At 33.4% G+C, this 13,763-nt stretch overlaps 1 protein-coding gene across 4 annotated transcripts in view; it reads left to right on the forward strand.

The window, feature by feature from the left end:
* VRK2 (VRK serine/threonine kinase 2) overlaps nucleotides 1–13,763 on the forward strand; it is a 97,921-nt gene that overhangs the window by 71,601 nt on the left and 12,557 nt on the right. For all 4 annotated transcript variants that reach the window (XM_019717191.2, XM_074332004.1, XM_074332005.1 and 1 more), the window contains exons 11-12: nucleotides 1,476–1,642; nucleotides 6,770–6,931. In XM_019717191.2, coding sequence (XP_019572750.2) covers nucleotides 1,476–1,642; nucleotides 6,770–6,931 — 329 coding nt within the window. The remainder of the gene's footprint in view (nucleotides 1–1,475; nucleotides 1,643–6,769; nucleotides 6,932–13,763) is intronic.

Raw genomic sequence — 13,763 nt, forward strand, 5'->3', positions numbered from 1 at the left:
CCCCCAAAGGGCTCCTGGAAACATGAGTTACAAATATGATGAAACCTCAGCACTTGCTAGTTAACAGAAATCTGGTTGATTGAATGCTAGATAACAGACTTTGTATATCTTATACATTATAGGGAAAAAGTAGGTTGCATCAGTGCCACAGTACCGAAAAACAAAACAAAACAAAGCAAAACACACACACAAAAAAGCACTAGAGCCGAGAGTTTTTATTTTAGCCTAATTAGCCTTCTTTTCCTAGAAAATTACTGTGGACAATATGGTATAAAATGGTCACTCTCTGACTTTCATAGAGGAGAAAGAGATAAGGACTACTCCTTTTGGAATTTTTTCCCTGAGGGCATTGAAACCCTGTGTCAGCGATTTCCCACTTGAATGAAGGCCTGGAGGGGAACTGAAGGATTAGGAACTTCACTCCTGCCAACCCACCAACCTTCCCAGATTTTCTTACCAAGAGATATAAACAATTTAGTGAGAAAGTAAGAAGTATTTGTGGCTGGGTCAGTAATAAGTTTTTGAAAGGGAAAGGCTTGTGAAAACTAGTTTGTGGAGTATCTAAACCTCACCATGAATCAATGAAAACATGCCAGTTTTTAAACAGTATATGTATGGTATTATCACTTATTTGTATCTGGATTTTAGATTGAACCTTCATCGGAGACCAAAATGCAAGCTACATTTATTTTAAGGCAGCTATGTTTGTAACTTTTGGTTACTAATTCTACTTGTATTTAAAAGTTTATACTTCATAAGTGTTTGGGGAGGAAGGGAGTGACTTTATAGTTCTAGGCAAGAGATTACATTAGAGAAAAAAAAAAAAGGTGGGGACTTCTCAGCCTTCTGCACTAAATCAGGAAGACTTTGCCATGAATGCACTTGGCTAGCTAGGTATGGAGGACTTGAGGGGGATTTGGCGAATTCTAAAGTCATTGTGGCTAAAAACGTAGAATTCAAGGTCATTTCTAAATGCATAGTTATAATCTCAAATTCAAAGCCTTGATTAAAATTTGCAATGATTTTTTTTTTCTTTAACGTAAGGAGATTTGTAACAAGTAACAATTGTTTTGACCGAATTTTCAAAAACTTCAGCATTAAAAAAAAGTGTGAAGCGTGTTTGGTCTATTATATTATTCAAGTTTTTCTTAGTAGTTGTACCCCATAAATCAAAATCACTAACTACCGTGTGAGTTTTAAAATTTGCTTCCTTTGATAAGATTAGTGAATTGTAAATATATCAACAAAGATGTGTAAAAAAAATTACCAGTTTCTCTCATCTTGTCAAATCTGTAAGTCACTGTATTTAAGTCATTTTTGGATATCATTTAAACAGTGCTTTTCATTGAAGTGTTTTAGTTTCTTCTGTGTGTGTGGGTATGTGTATGTGTGTGTGAGAGAGTGATTTTGAGGCTGTTGGGGTCTTGACAATCCTTGCCAATTATGTATGACGTAAAAATTTTAATACTTCACAGGTGAAATAGCCCAATATTTGGCATGTGCTCATAATTTAGCATATAATGAAAAGCCAAATTATCAGATGCTCAAGAAAATTCTGAACCCAAGTGGAATGCCTTTAGGACCATTGGAATTTTCCACTAAAGGAAAGAGTGTAAATGTTCATACTCCAAACAATCAAAAAGTGAGTAACATAGATTTTAGGATTACCTTCTGTGAAGCTTTGTACCAAACGAAGTTGTTTCAGGTTTCAAATGAGTCTGACAACCCAGTTTCTTGCTTATTATATTTAATTCCTATTTCCCATAACTCAGCTCCCAGAAATTTTGTTGAAAGTTCTTTTGACACATTGTCTTAGGATCTGTGGTCTATTGTGTCCTATTAGAGGAATAAAGCAGTCATTGATGTCATAGAGATATGAATAGGTAAGGCTAATCTGTCTTTATTCATGAGAACCTTTATTTGCTGCTTTTCTTCAGATTTTCTTCAGTTATTGCCCTCTGTTTTTGCTTACCAGTTTGGCCATACTTTATTGGTGATAATAATATTCTTAGATTTAATCAGATTATCTGTATGTGCTGATATTTCAATTTATAGAAATGATTCTTATTAAGAAAAAGTTATTTTTAAAATGTTAAACCTCCCCCTTTACTCTGCTGTCTTCCAACTGAGTCCCTCACACTAACTTTAAAAGATAAAATGAATTAGAACTTGAAAAAAATAATTAGAACTTGAAACAATACAAAAGAATTAGGACTTAAAACATTTTCTAAGAGGGTGGGGAAACCTGAGACTGATGTCAGCAGCATTACTAGACAGGCACCTAAATGTCCATTTCTTCCTTGACACTATCCACATGCAAAAAGCAAGTGGGGATGACTTTTCTTCCTTCATGCGTGTACAATAAGGTAGGGTCAGGATGCCATTCATTTTTAATATATCTTATGAACTTTGGATCATCACAAGTGTTCATGAGCCAAGAATGCAGGATGCAAACTAATGTGACTGATAGGCTGCTAGATGAATGGTGAGTCAAGTATCAGTGCACAGATGGTTCTGATTTGCTGAATTTTGTAGCTGCTGCAACTGAAGACATAAAATATCCTTCTAGTCATAAATTAGCTCTTTGGAAGCAAAACCTTGGCACCAGAGCTTTACAACCTTCAATTAGTAGGGAAAGAAGTATTTGAATGACTGTGATATTGACATCTGTAGGCCTGCATAGTAATCATTCCTAATAGAAGAGAATATCTGTTTGAGGAGGTTTTGCATGGCTAATTAACTACCAGTGAGAATATGTAATTTTTTCATGATCTCCTGATTGTCACCTTTCTCTCATGATACAATTACATTTTATTGTAGCAAATGCCTCACAAACCAATTGTCAGCACTATTTACGTATTGCAGAAGGCAGAACAAAAGTTCATGTTTAATAAAAAGCCACTGGATTTTGATCTTGGTAATTACTGAGACTTATTTTAAGTTTTATTGACTTTTGGGTTTTTATTACTTTTGCAACAAAACAAAGAGCCATTTCCTTGACATAGTATTTCCCTTGCAATAATGGTCACCACTTAATCTACACTAATTTAAGGAGGGTTGTTTTTTTTCTTTTTTGTAGTTTTTCAGTTTCATAAATTTAAATGAAATATAAAAGAAGACATTTTAAAAACCAATAGCTGTATCCTCTGATATAAAATTCTAATTATTATCCACCAGAATTTTCAGTTTCATCAAATTCAAGGGATGTTTGTTGGAAAACCATTTTTATATGCAGAGAATAGAACATAAAACATTTTTTGAATGAGATTCAATCAAAAATATTTTATTCTTTTTTGATTAGAGCACTTTGATTATGAATAGAAAGAAAACACTAAGAATAATGTACATTCTTAAGACCTTAGTTAATTTCTGTTAATAATATGATCAGCCTCACTGTATAGAAAGTATGATGATTTGGGATATATTTCACAGCATATCAATATTTACTGGATAACAACTTTATTTCTGTAATACTTTAAGTACACAAATATATCTAATAATCATAGTATAAAATATAGGTTTACTATATCTGGCTAAACCTTAGTGTTTTTCTTTGTGTTTTTTTTTAAAGTTTACAGATTTTTGTGATGTTAAAAAAAACAAACTTGAAAATGTTCAAAAGCACAGTATGGCAATATAAACTGTCCTATACTCGGTTCCCTTGCATGATACAAGTATAAGATAGTGCCCACAATTAATTGCTTCCATAATTTTAAGTCTAGAATGAATGTTAATCACAGAGCCCCAAATTTCTCTTTTTTTAGTAACAGAATCCCCTTAAACCCCCCCTAAAAACGTTTCTTGTTGCTCTATACATGGATCACTCTAGTTATTTAACAGACTAGTGAATGAATTCTGGACTTACACTTTTTGGAAAAAGATACTTAAAAAGAAGCCAGTGGACTAAAAATGTATACAGTTAGATAAAATGTTTCTATGATTCAGTATTCAAAGGAAAGTTATGAATGTTTAATTTTTTTAAATGTTATTTCCCGCAGTATAAGTGGTCGTGACTTTTAAATTTCATATTCTTAAACATATGTTCTGGTTAGGTATTAGGAAATTGCACATCACCATAGGGATCTCAACAAACTTAGGTCATCTTTTGTAAAAGAAAAACGAGGTCAATACTAGGTTTTACTAGGTATCATAAACTGTTCCCTGTAAACTGAACCTTCTTCCTGAAGTCCTCAAATACTATTACTGGAGTTAAACTGGAAATGAATTTTTGTCCAGGTAGTAGAAACATTGATACTTTTTTCCCTGGGGTCTTTGCCTCCATCAAAATGACAGTATGTATAGCTGAAATCAGTCTCTAGTAGTTCTGACGGCTCCTGAGGTAGTAGTACTGTCAAATTAGAGGAATCTATAATCAGGGCTACCATCATTTATTTATGCCATTCACTCGGGTTTAATGTCCAAAATTCACTGAAGGAAGCCATTTTTCAGTAAGAATGCTTACTAAGGTGAGCCAAAGCTCTAGAATCCCCATACGAGAATGCTAAAGCCAAATTGAAACACAAATGTTAATGCAGTCCCCAATTCAACTCTTGAATAAGCTATTTCTTCATGAGTCAGTAATGGATCCTTTTATCAGTTTATCAGTGTCTCCCTCCTTATTATGATACCTGAATCCATGTTTTAATAGTATAGACACCTGGGCATAATGAACCACCCATCCTTCCTAAATGCCTACCTAGGCAGAGGAGTAGCTGTATGTCACAGTTAAAATGTCAAGCTAGCCCACATTTCAGACAGTAAAACTTTGTTCATCAACCCTAAATTGGAGGTTCGCACAGCAAATCTAGGGGTGAATATATGATTGGTAGTCATAATCTTTACACTGAACTTAAGTTTACAAAATTCTTCCTTGAGCTTTAATTCTCATAATAGTTCCATTAAACTTGTCTTCATGTTTATTTTCTATACGTGAGAAAAGTAGAATATAAATTCTCAATTATCAGTATATTTATGGCTTATTAAATTTTAAGGATCCAAAGGTGTTCCTGATTTTATAGAACAGTGTGAAGTACCAGTAGAAAATTAAATAATAAGCACCTTGTTTGAATGGCCACTTTCTTGAAAATGACACACATTTGGATAGTATCCTTTTATTTGATTATGTGGGATGTCCAGTGTTTTTTTATATTTACTTTTATATCTTTGAGAAAAAATTTCATTGTGTTTATAATTATGAGTTAAGCTAAATATCCCACCTCTCTCTTACCATTTTAAAAGTTTCCTTAGAAATATAACTTTTCCATAAATTGGATATCATTTTATTGTTAGCTAGAAGTGTCCATGCCCAGCCAACTGACAGCAGATCCGAGAGGCACCATCCCTTCCAGGCAGTCTCACAGTGGACTGAATGTATTAGACCAAATACATGTTTGTACATGAGAGCCTCCTAGGACACAAACTGTTACACCTAAAGTGCCTAGCATATAGAAGGCACTAAAAAACTCAGCATCTCAACTAATCCTTTATATCACAAAACACCTTTTCACAATGATTGGCAAGCCAGTGTTGTATTAGGATGAAACCGTGTACTATAGCCTTGGGAAACCCTTTGTTTCACCCTAGTAGTATGATAAGCATTTATTACCAAGCTCACTTCAGTGGAAAAGTGGCTCAGGAGGTGGTTACACATGAATTTTGCCAGTAGTTTGGGAAGAGTTGAGTGGTGGAAATAAAGAACCCCTGAGTTGTTAGGAAACAATTCCAATATTCAGGTTACTGAAAGTCGGTAGCTTTGCTATCCTTTGAGAAGCTGGGCTCTGGGAAGAAGGATGAGTAAAGAACGACGTTGTGACAACTTGGACCTAGCCACAAAACACCAGCATGTTTTAAAAGGAGCGAACACACTTGTCAATAGAAGCTAAACATTGAGAGACTGCAAATTAAGGCTCTGCTTGCACAGCCAAATGTAATTCATTCTCTATTTTGGCACTGGCTACTCCATTATTTCCCCTTGTGCTGTCCTATCTTCTGCCCCCTATTTAACCCGTGAAACAAGGGTGATGGCACTTTCAGCTGCTGTAAACATGAAGTTTCTGAACAAATACTTCACATAAGGATGTTCACTGTGGCTTTCAACCGATCTTCCAACTGTATTGAGGGATTTGTCCTTCTGTTTCTCTCTCTACTTCAAGGTTATTAAGAGTCACTCATCCCCCAGATAACACCATGGTGTGAAAAAAGAAACCTTAGAGAAAGCAAGCTTGTTGTAGAACTTAACCTCTGATACTGGTACACAGCATTAGATAACAGGAACTGTTATTCATCTGCTCCAAGGTTAAATTACCTGTATAAAAAAGTAAGCAACATCATAAGCTCCTTTTACACATTCACATTAATTAGACTCACTTCAGTGCTAGAAAACTAAGATTCTAATTAATAACAATTTAAACTAAAAGATACCCTGGATCTACTCCCAGCAAAGGTTAATAATGAATTCATGTGCAGTTTTAAAATGTGACAGTTTTCTGTAAAAATGCTGCTTTCAATAAGCAAGTTATCTGTGGAGATAATTTCTAAAGATTGCACAACAGTGACACTAATTTTAATTGGTCTTGTCCTACTGATGAGAAAGGGTCAGGATCTTGCCAACTACTGTGTTTTTTCTGTAACGTCCATTTGTTGGTTTCCTTTCTATTTTATTTTTCAAAACTTGGCAAGTTTAGAATTTTCAAGAATCTGGACATGAATGCGTGTGTTTTTTTATGTCAAAAGTTTTCATTATGTATTATTACTTACTCTATATCAACAGGTTGATTTGCAGAAGGCTGCAACAAAGCAAGTCAATCATATGCAAAATAGGTTAATAGAAAAAGAAGTCCCTGGTGAGAGAAGTGTTGAGTCCTGTACAACAAGGAGAAAAGTGCAAAAAGAGGAAAAGCTAATTGGATTGCTTAACAATGAAGCAGCTCAGGTAAGGGGTTTTTATTGTTGTTTTTTTCTTTTTCCTTTTTTTTTTTTTCTTTTTTTCCTTAATGTTACATTAGAATATGCCCTATGGGAATAAAGACATTTTATTGTCTCCTGAGGGCCAAGGTTGTATGGTTTTGTTAAATGAGAAGGGATCAGAAAATATCCTACCCAGCGGATGAAATCAAAGCCGCCGACACCAGTTATCATAGAAACAGAATGACCGTGAGCACATTTGGGTACAGATCTGACTTCTTCCTTTAACCTAAGAATGTAATTAAGTGCACTTAAATTTTTCATGACATCTATGATCCATTAGGGACTTTTAACGTATTCCATACTTTTCCACTGCTTCCTCCAGTCTAACCCTTATAATCAAATATAAGTGAAGTGTTTCCCTGTCAATATGATTATATTTTAAAATGATGTGTTTTTTACATCATTTGATCATTTGGTTGGATAGTGACATACCTTTAGCACATGACTCATTCAGGCCACAGCAAAAGTCTTTCTAATCTAATCTTTCTTGACAAGGAGGAGAAGCATACAATGTATTTCTAGCTGCACTGAAAAAATATTTTTTTTTTAAAATGGCCAACATTATATGATTTATATATGTGTGTGTGTGTGTGTGTGTGTGTGTGTGTGTGTGTGTGTGTGTGTGTATATGTATATACACAAATTTTCCCAAAGTTTTCTGAAAAACCATCATTTTCCTAAAGTAATTTGAGGTAGTTTGCAGTGTGCAACAGGATAATTTAATACCCTCACCTTCTATTTCCCACCCCCTCCTCCCAAAACTTGGTATATTAGTCAGCTGGGATGTTAATGAATAAACTGAGCACTGAATTTGGCTCTGAACTTCTTGACAGCTAAGGCAAAAATTAGAAGTATACTAGTCATTTCTCATCCAACCAGCAAGCATACAAGTTTATCCAGAGAGAGAAATGCTTTTTTAGTACTAATAGGAATCTTTTGCATTTATTTATTGTTACAAAATAACAGAATTTAAAATTTTTAATTGTAAAGGAATCTACATCAAATGGTCATTTCATAATTCCCATTTGCAAAATTAAAGACAAATATTATATGGTGACAAAATAGAGATTTTTGAGCGCTCTTTTTCAACCTTCCTATGCACCAGAATTACCTGTGTATGGGGGGTGCAGAGGGACTGTAAAAATACTGATGCCCAGGTTCCAAGCAAAGAAATCCATTAATTTTTATTGGGATGGTGATATATGTGTGTGTAGATCTTATCACTCCAGAAAGTTCTTTGTTCCCTTTCTCAAGCAGTCCCCTTCCCCCAAGAGATAACCACTGTTCTGATATTCTGTTTCTCATCACTAGATTAGTCCTGCCTCTTCTAGCGTTTCACATACATGTAGTCATACAGTATGTACTCTTTCTTTGTCTGGCTTCTTTCACTCAGTATGTATTTTGAGATTTATCCATACTGTTGCATGTATTAGTAATTAGGTATTTTTCTTGTTGAGTAGTACTCCACTGTATAACTATATCATAATTCACATATCCAATCTCTTATTAATGGACACCTGGGCTACCCCTGGTTCTAATCATCACAAATACAGTTGCTATAAACATTCTGACACAGTTTCTTCTATGGACATGTTTTGTTTCTCCTGAGAGGTGGAATTGCTGGGTCATAGGACAGATGCATATTTTACAAAAAGGTGACAAACTGTTTCCATTTTATACTCCCACCTGTAATGTACGAGAGTTCCAGACATTTCACATCCTTCCCAACATTTGGTGTTATCAATCTTTTTAATTTTAGCCATTCCAACACGTGTGTATTGGTATCTCATGGTGATTCTAGTTATCATTTACCTGATGACTAATAATTTAGAGCATATTTTCATGTGCTAACTACCCACTCATGTATCTTCTTTTATGAAGTGTCTTTTCAAGTGTTTTGATCCATTTTTATTTAGCTGATTGTCTTTTTATTATTGAGTTGTAGGAATTCTTAATATATTTCACATATAAGTCTTCTGTCCAATATCTATATTGTGGATATCTTCTCTGTAGTGTACAGCCTGCCTATTCATTTACTTAATAGTGTTTTTGATGAGCAGAAGCTATTTACTTTTATTTGAAGTTCAATTAATATTTTCCTTTATCATGCTTTTCTTTTTTTTTTTTTTTTTTTTTTTGGGTATAGAAACCCAAGAAACCTTTGCTTACCTCAAGGTCACAAAATTATTTTGTTATTTATGTATATTTTTAGAAGGCTTATAGTTTTAGCTTTTGTGTTTGGATCTATGAGCCATCTCAAATCAGTTATTGTATATGGTGAGAGGTAGGGGTTGAGGTTCATCCTTTTCCATATAGAAAGCCAACTGCCCCACCATCATTTGTTAAAAAGATTTTCCTCTTCCTAATTAAATTTCTTGGGAGCCCAGTCAAAAGTCAGCAGACTGTACTACCGCAGTGTGGGTCTATTTCTGAACTTTCTCTTCTATCACGCTATTTGTCTATCCTTACACCAGCATCACAATGCATCAATTACTGTAGCTTTATATCAAGTTCTGGAATTAGGTAGTGGAAGTCCTTCAACCATTTTCTTTTCGTCAAGAATGGCCATTTTAGGTCCTTGTCCCCTTCCTCACATTTAAGAACCATATTTAAGTTTGTTTTCACTAAAAACCACACTGGGATTTTGAGTGGAACTATACTAACTAAAGATCTCAAGTTTAGGGGGAACTGAAATCCCAACAACATTGAGTCCTCCAATTCATGGACCTGATACTTCTCTCCATTTATATAGATCTTCTTTAATTTTTCTGAACAATGTTTTGTATTTTTCAATGTAGACAGCTTACATATCTTCCATTAAAATTATCTCTAATAAATATTTTAGATTTGATCTTGTTGTAAATGTCATCTAAAAAAATTTAAATTTCAGTTATTTGTTGCTTGTATATAGCAGTACAGTTGATTTTGTACACTGACCTTGTGTCTTTGGATCTTCTTAGGATCACTTATTCTAGTAGTTTTTTTGTACATTCTTAGGATTTTCTACATAGTCAAACATGTTGTTTATAAATAGAGCTTTGCTTCTTCCCTTGCAACATGTACGCCTTTATTTATTTATTTATTTATTTATTTTATTTTATTTTTAATTGTTATTACTCCTGCCAGGACCCTAGATTGAATAGAAGTACTGAGAGTGGGCATCCTTGCTTTGCTCCGGATTCATTCTTTCACTAATAACTATGGTGTTCGCTGTATGTTCTTCTTAAATGCTGTTTATCAGGCTAAGGAAATTTCATGTTATTTGTGGTTTGTTGAAAAATAAATTTAACTCATAAATGGGTATTAAAATGCTTTTTATAGATCTATTGAGATGATCATATAATTTTTCTCCTTTAGTAGTATGATGAATTACATTGATTTTTGAATGTTAATTCAATCTTTTGTATCTGGGATAAACCCCACTTATGATGTGTTGTCATACTGAATTCAATTTGCTATTATTTCATTAAAGATTTTTGATGAGAGATATTGGTCTGTAATTTACTTTTCTCATAATGTGCTTGTGTGGTTTTGTTTTCAGGTCATTATTGGAGGGTCAATTTTCATAAAATGTTTTAGTAAGATTTGTCTTTTATAAATGTTTGATAGACTTTATTTAGCAAGAAAACCATCAGAGTCTAGAGTTTTGTTGTAGAAAAATTTTAAATTATGAATTTTCTCTCTATAACAAATATAGTGATCATTAGATTTTCTTCTGTCAGTTTGGCAATTTGTATCTTTCAAGGAATTTGTCCATTTCATCTAACTTGTCAAATTTTTAAGCAAGATGTAGTTCATGATATTCTCTTATTATCCTTTTAGAATCTTCAAGCTCCATATTGATGTCTCCTCTTTCATTCCTGGTAATGGTGACTTTTCTTTTCTTTATTCTTTTTTTTTTTTTTTTTTGATAGGCTAGCTACGTGCCAATCATTTCTACTAATCTTTTCAAAGAACCAACCTTTGAATTTGTTGATTTATCTACGTTGATCTGATTTCTATTTCATTAATTTCCATTTTTCATCATTTCCTTCCTTCTTATTTTGAGTTTAATTTGTTCTTTTAAGCTTCATAAAGTGAAAGCTTAAATTATTGGTTTTAAGCCTTTTTTGCTTTCCTAAAATGTAGTTAACTCTATAGATTTTTAGGCACTGCTTTAGCTGTATTACACAAATTTTGATATGTTTTCATTATTGTTGAGAAGTTATTTTCTGATTTCCTTTGCTTATTCGTTGAACCATGGATTATTCAATAGTATGTTCTTTAATCCCTAAATATTTTAAATATTTTTCTGGGTATCTTTTTGTTAATGATTTCTTATAAATTGTCTTCAGAACATATCCTATATTACTGCAATCCTTTCAAATTCGTAAAAACTTGTTTTATGGCCCAGAAAGTCTACCTTGGTGAATGTTCCTTTTGTAAAGAATGTTTATTCTGAAGTTTGGGCTATGCTATTCAATAAATATTAATTAGGTTAAACTGTTTGATAGTACTTTTCAAATCTTCTATATCCTTTCTATTTTGCTTTATTTTTGTCCTCCTGTTTTGTCATCTGATGACAAAGAGGTATTAAAATGCTTCAGCTGTAATTGTGGATTCATGTTGACTATTGTAAATAATGCTGCAGTGAACATAGGGCTGCATGTATCTTTTCGAATTAGTGTTTTGGAATTCTTTGGATAAATATCAAAAGTGGAATTACTGGATCATTTGGTAGTCCTGTTTTAATTTTTTGAGGAATCTCCATACTGTTTTCCAAGGCGGCAGCACCAACTTACAGTCCCACTAATAGTGCATGAGGCTTCCTTTTTCTCCAAGTCCTGGCTAACACTTGCAGTTTATTGATTTATTGATGATACCCATTCTGACAAGTGTGAGGTGATATCTCATTGTGGTTTTAATTTGCATTTTCCTGATGATTACCGATGTTGAGCATCTTTTCTTATGTTTATTGGCCATCTGTATGTCCTCTTTGGAGAAATGTCTATTTAGGTCTTCTGCCCATTTTTTAATAGGATTCTGGGGTGAGTGTGTGTGTGTGTGTGTGTGTGTGTGTGTGTGTGTGTGTGTTGTACGAGTTCCTTATATATTTTGGACATTAATCCCTTATTGGATGTATCATTGGTGAATATCTTCTCCCATTCAGTAGGTTATCTTTTCATATTGTTGATGGTTTCCTTGACTGTGCAAAATCTCTTTAGTTTGATGTAGTAACACTTACTTTTTCTTTTGTTTCCCTTGCCCAAGGACATATATCAAAAAAGTATTACTAAGAGCAATGCGAGTTCACGGCCTATGTTTTCTTGTAGGAGTTTTATGGTTTGGGTGTTACATTAAGTCTTTAATCCATTTTGAGTTTATTCTTGTATGTGGTGTAAGCAAGTGATTCAGTTTGATTCTTTTGCATGTATGTGTCCAGTCTTCCCAACACCATTTATTGAAAAGATTGTCTTTACCTAACTGTATATTCTTGCCTCCTTTGTCAGAGATTAAAGGACCATATAAGCAAGGGTTTATTTTTAGGCTCTATTCTGTTCCATTGGTTTATGAGTCTGTTTTGATTCCAATACCATGCTATTTTAATTACCATAACTTTTAGTATAGTTTTGATATCAGGTAAAGTTATACTTCCAACTTTTTTTTTTCTCAATATTGCTATTGCTGTGGTTCCATATCAATTTTAGGATTATTTGTTCTAGTCCTGTAAAAAATACCATTGGTATTTTGATAGAGATTGCATTGAATCTGTAGATTGCTTTGGATAGTATGGACATTGTAACATGTTAATTCTTCCTATCCATGAGCATGGTATGTGCTTCCATTTTATTTGTATCTTCTTCAATTAATTTCTTCAATACTTATAGTTTTCCGAGTATAGGTATTTTATCTCCTTGATTAAATTATTCCTTGATATTTTATTCTTTTTGATGCAGTCGTAAATGGGATTCTTAATTTCTCTGTCTGATAGTTATTGTTGTATAAAAATGCAACAAATTTCTGAATATTAATTTTGTGTCCTGTCACTTTACTGAATTCATTTATCAGTTCTAATAATTTTTTTGGTGGATTCTTGAGTGTTCTCTATATATAGTATCTATCATGTCATCTGCAAATAATGACAGTTTTACTTCTTCCTTTCCCATTTGGATGCCTCCTTTTTTTTCTTTCTCTTGTCTGATTGCTGTGGCCAGGACTTCCAATACTGTATTGAATAAAAGTGGTGGAAGTGGACATCCTTGTCTTGTTCCTGATCTTAAAAAATAATGCTTTCAGCTTTTCACCATTGAGTATGATGTTAATTGTGTGTTTGTCATATGTTGTCTTTATTGTATTGAGGTATATTCCTTTTATACCCACTTTGCTCAGAATTTTTTATCATAAATAGATGTTGGATTTTGTCAAATGCTTTTTCTGCATCTACTGATATGATCATATGATTTATTTTTCATTTTGTTTATGTGGTGTTGTTTATGTTAATTGATTTGCAGATATTGAACCAGCCTTATATCCTGGGAATAAATACCACTTAATCATGGTGTATGATCTTTTTAATGCATTATTGATTTGGTTTGCTAATATGTTGAGGATTTCTACATCTATGTTCATCAGGGACATTGGTGTATAATTTTCTTTTTTTGTAATGTCTTTGTCTGGTTTAGGTATCAGGGTGATGATGGCCTCAAGAAATGAACTGGGCTCTTCAACTTCTTTAGTTTGAGAAGGATAGATATTAATTCTTCTTCGATTTTTTTTGGTAAAATTCATTGCTGAAGCCATCTGGTCCAGGGCTTTTG

The sequence above is a fragment of the Rhinolophus sinicus genome, linkage group LG05 (genome assembly GCF_036562045.2).
Source record: "Rhinolophus sinicus isolate RSC01 linkage group LG05, ASM3656204v1, whole genome shotgun sequence".
Classification (NCBI taxonomy): Eukaryota; Metazoa; Chordata; class Mammalia; order Chiroptera; family Rhinolophidae; genus Rhinolophus; species Rhinolophus sinicus.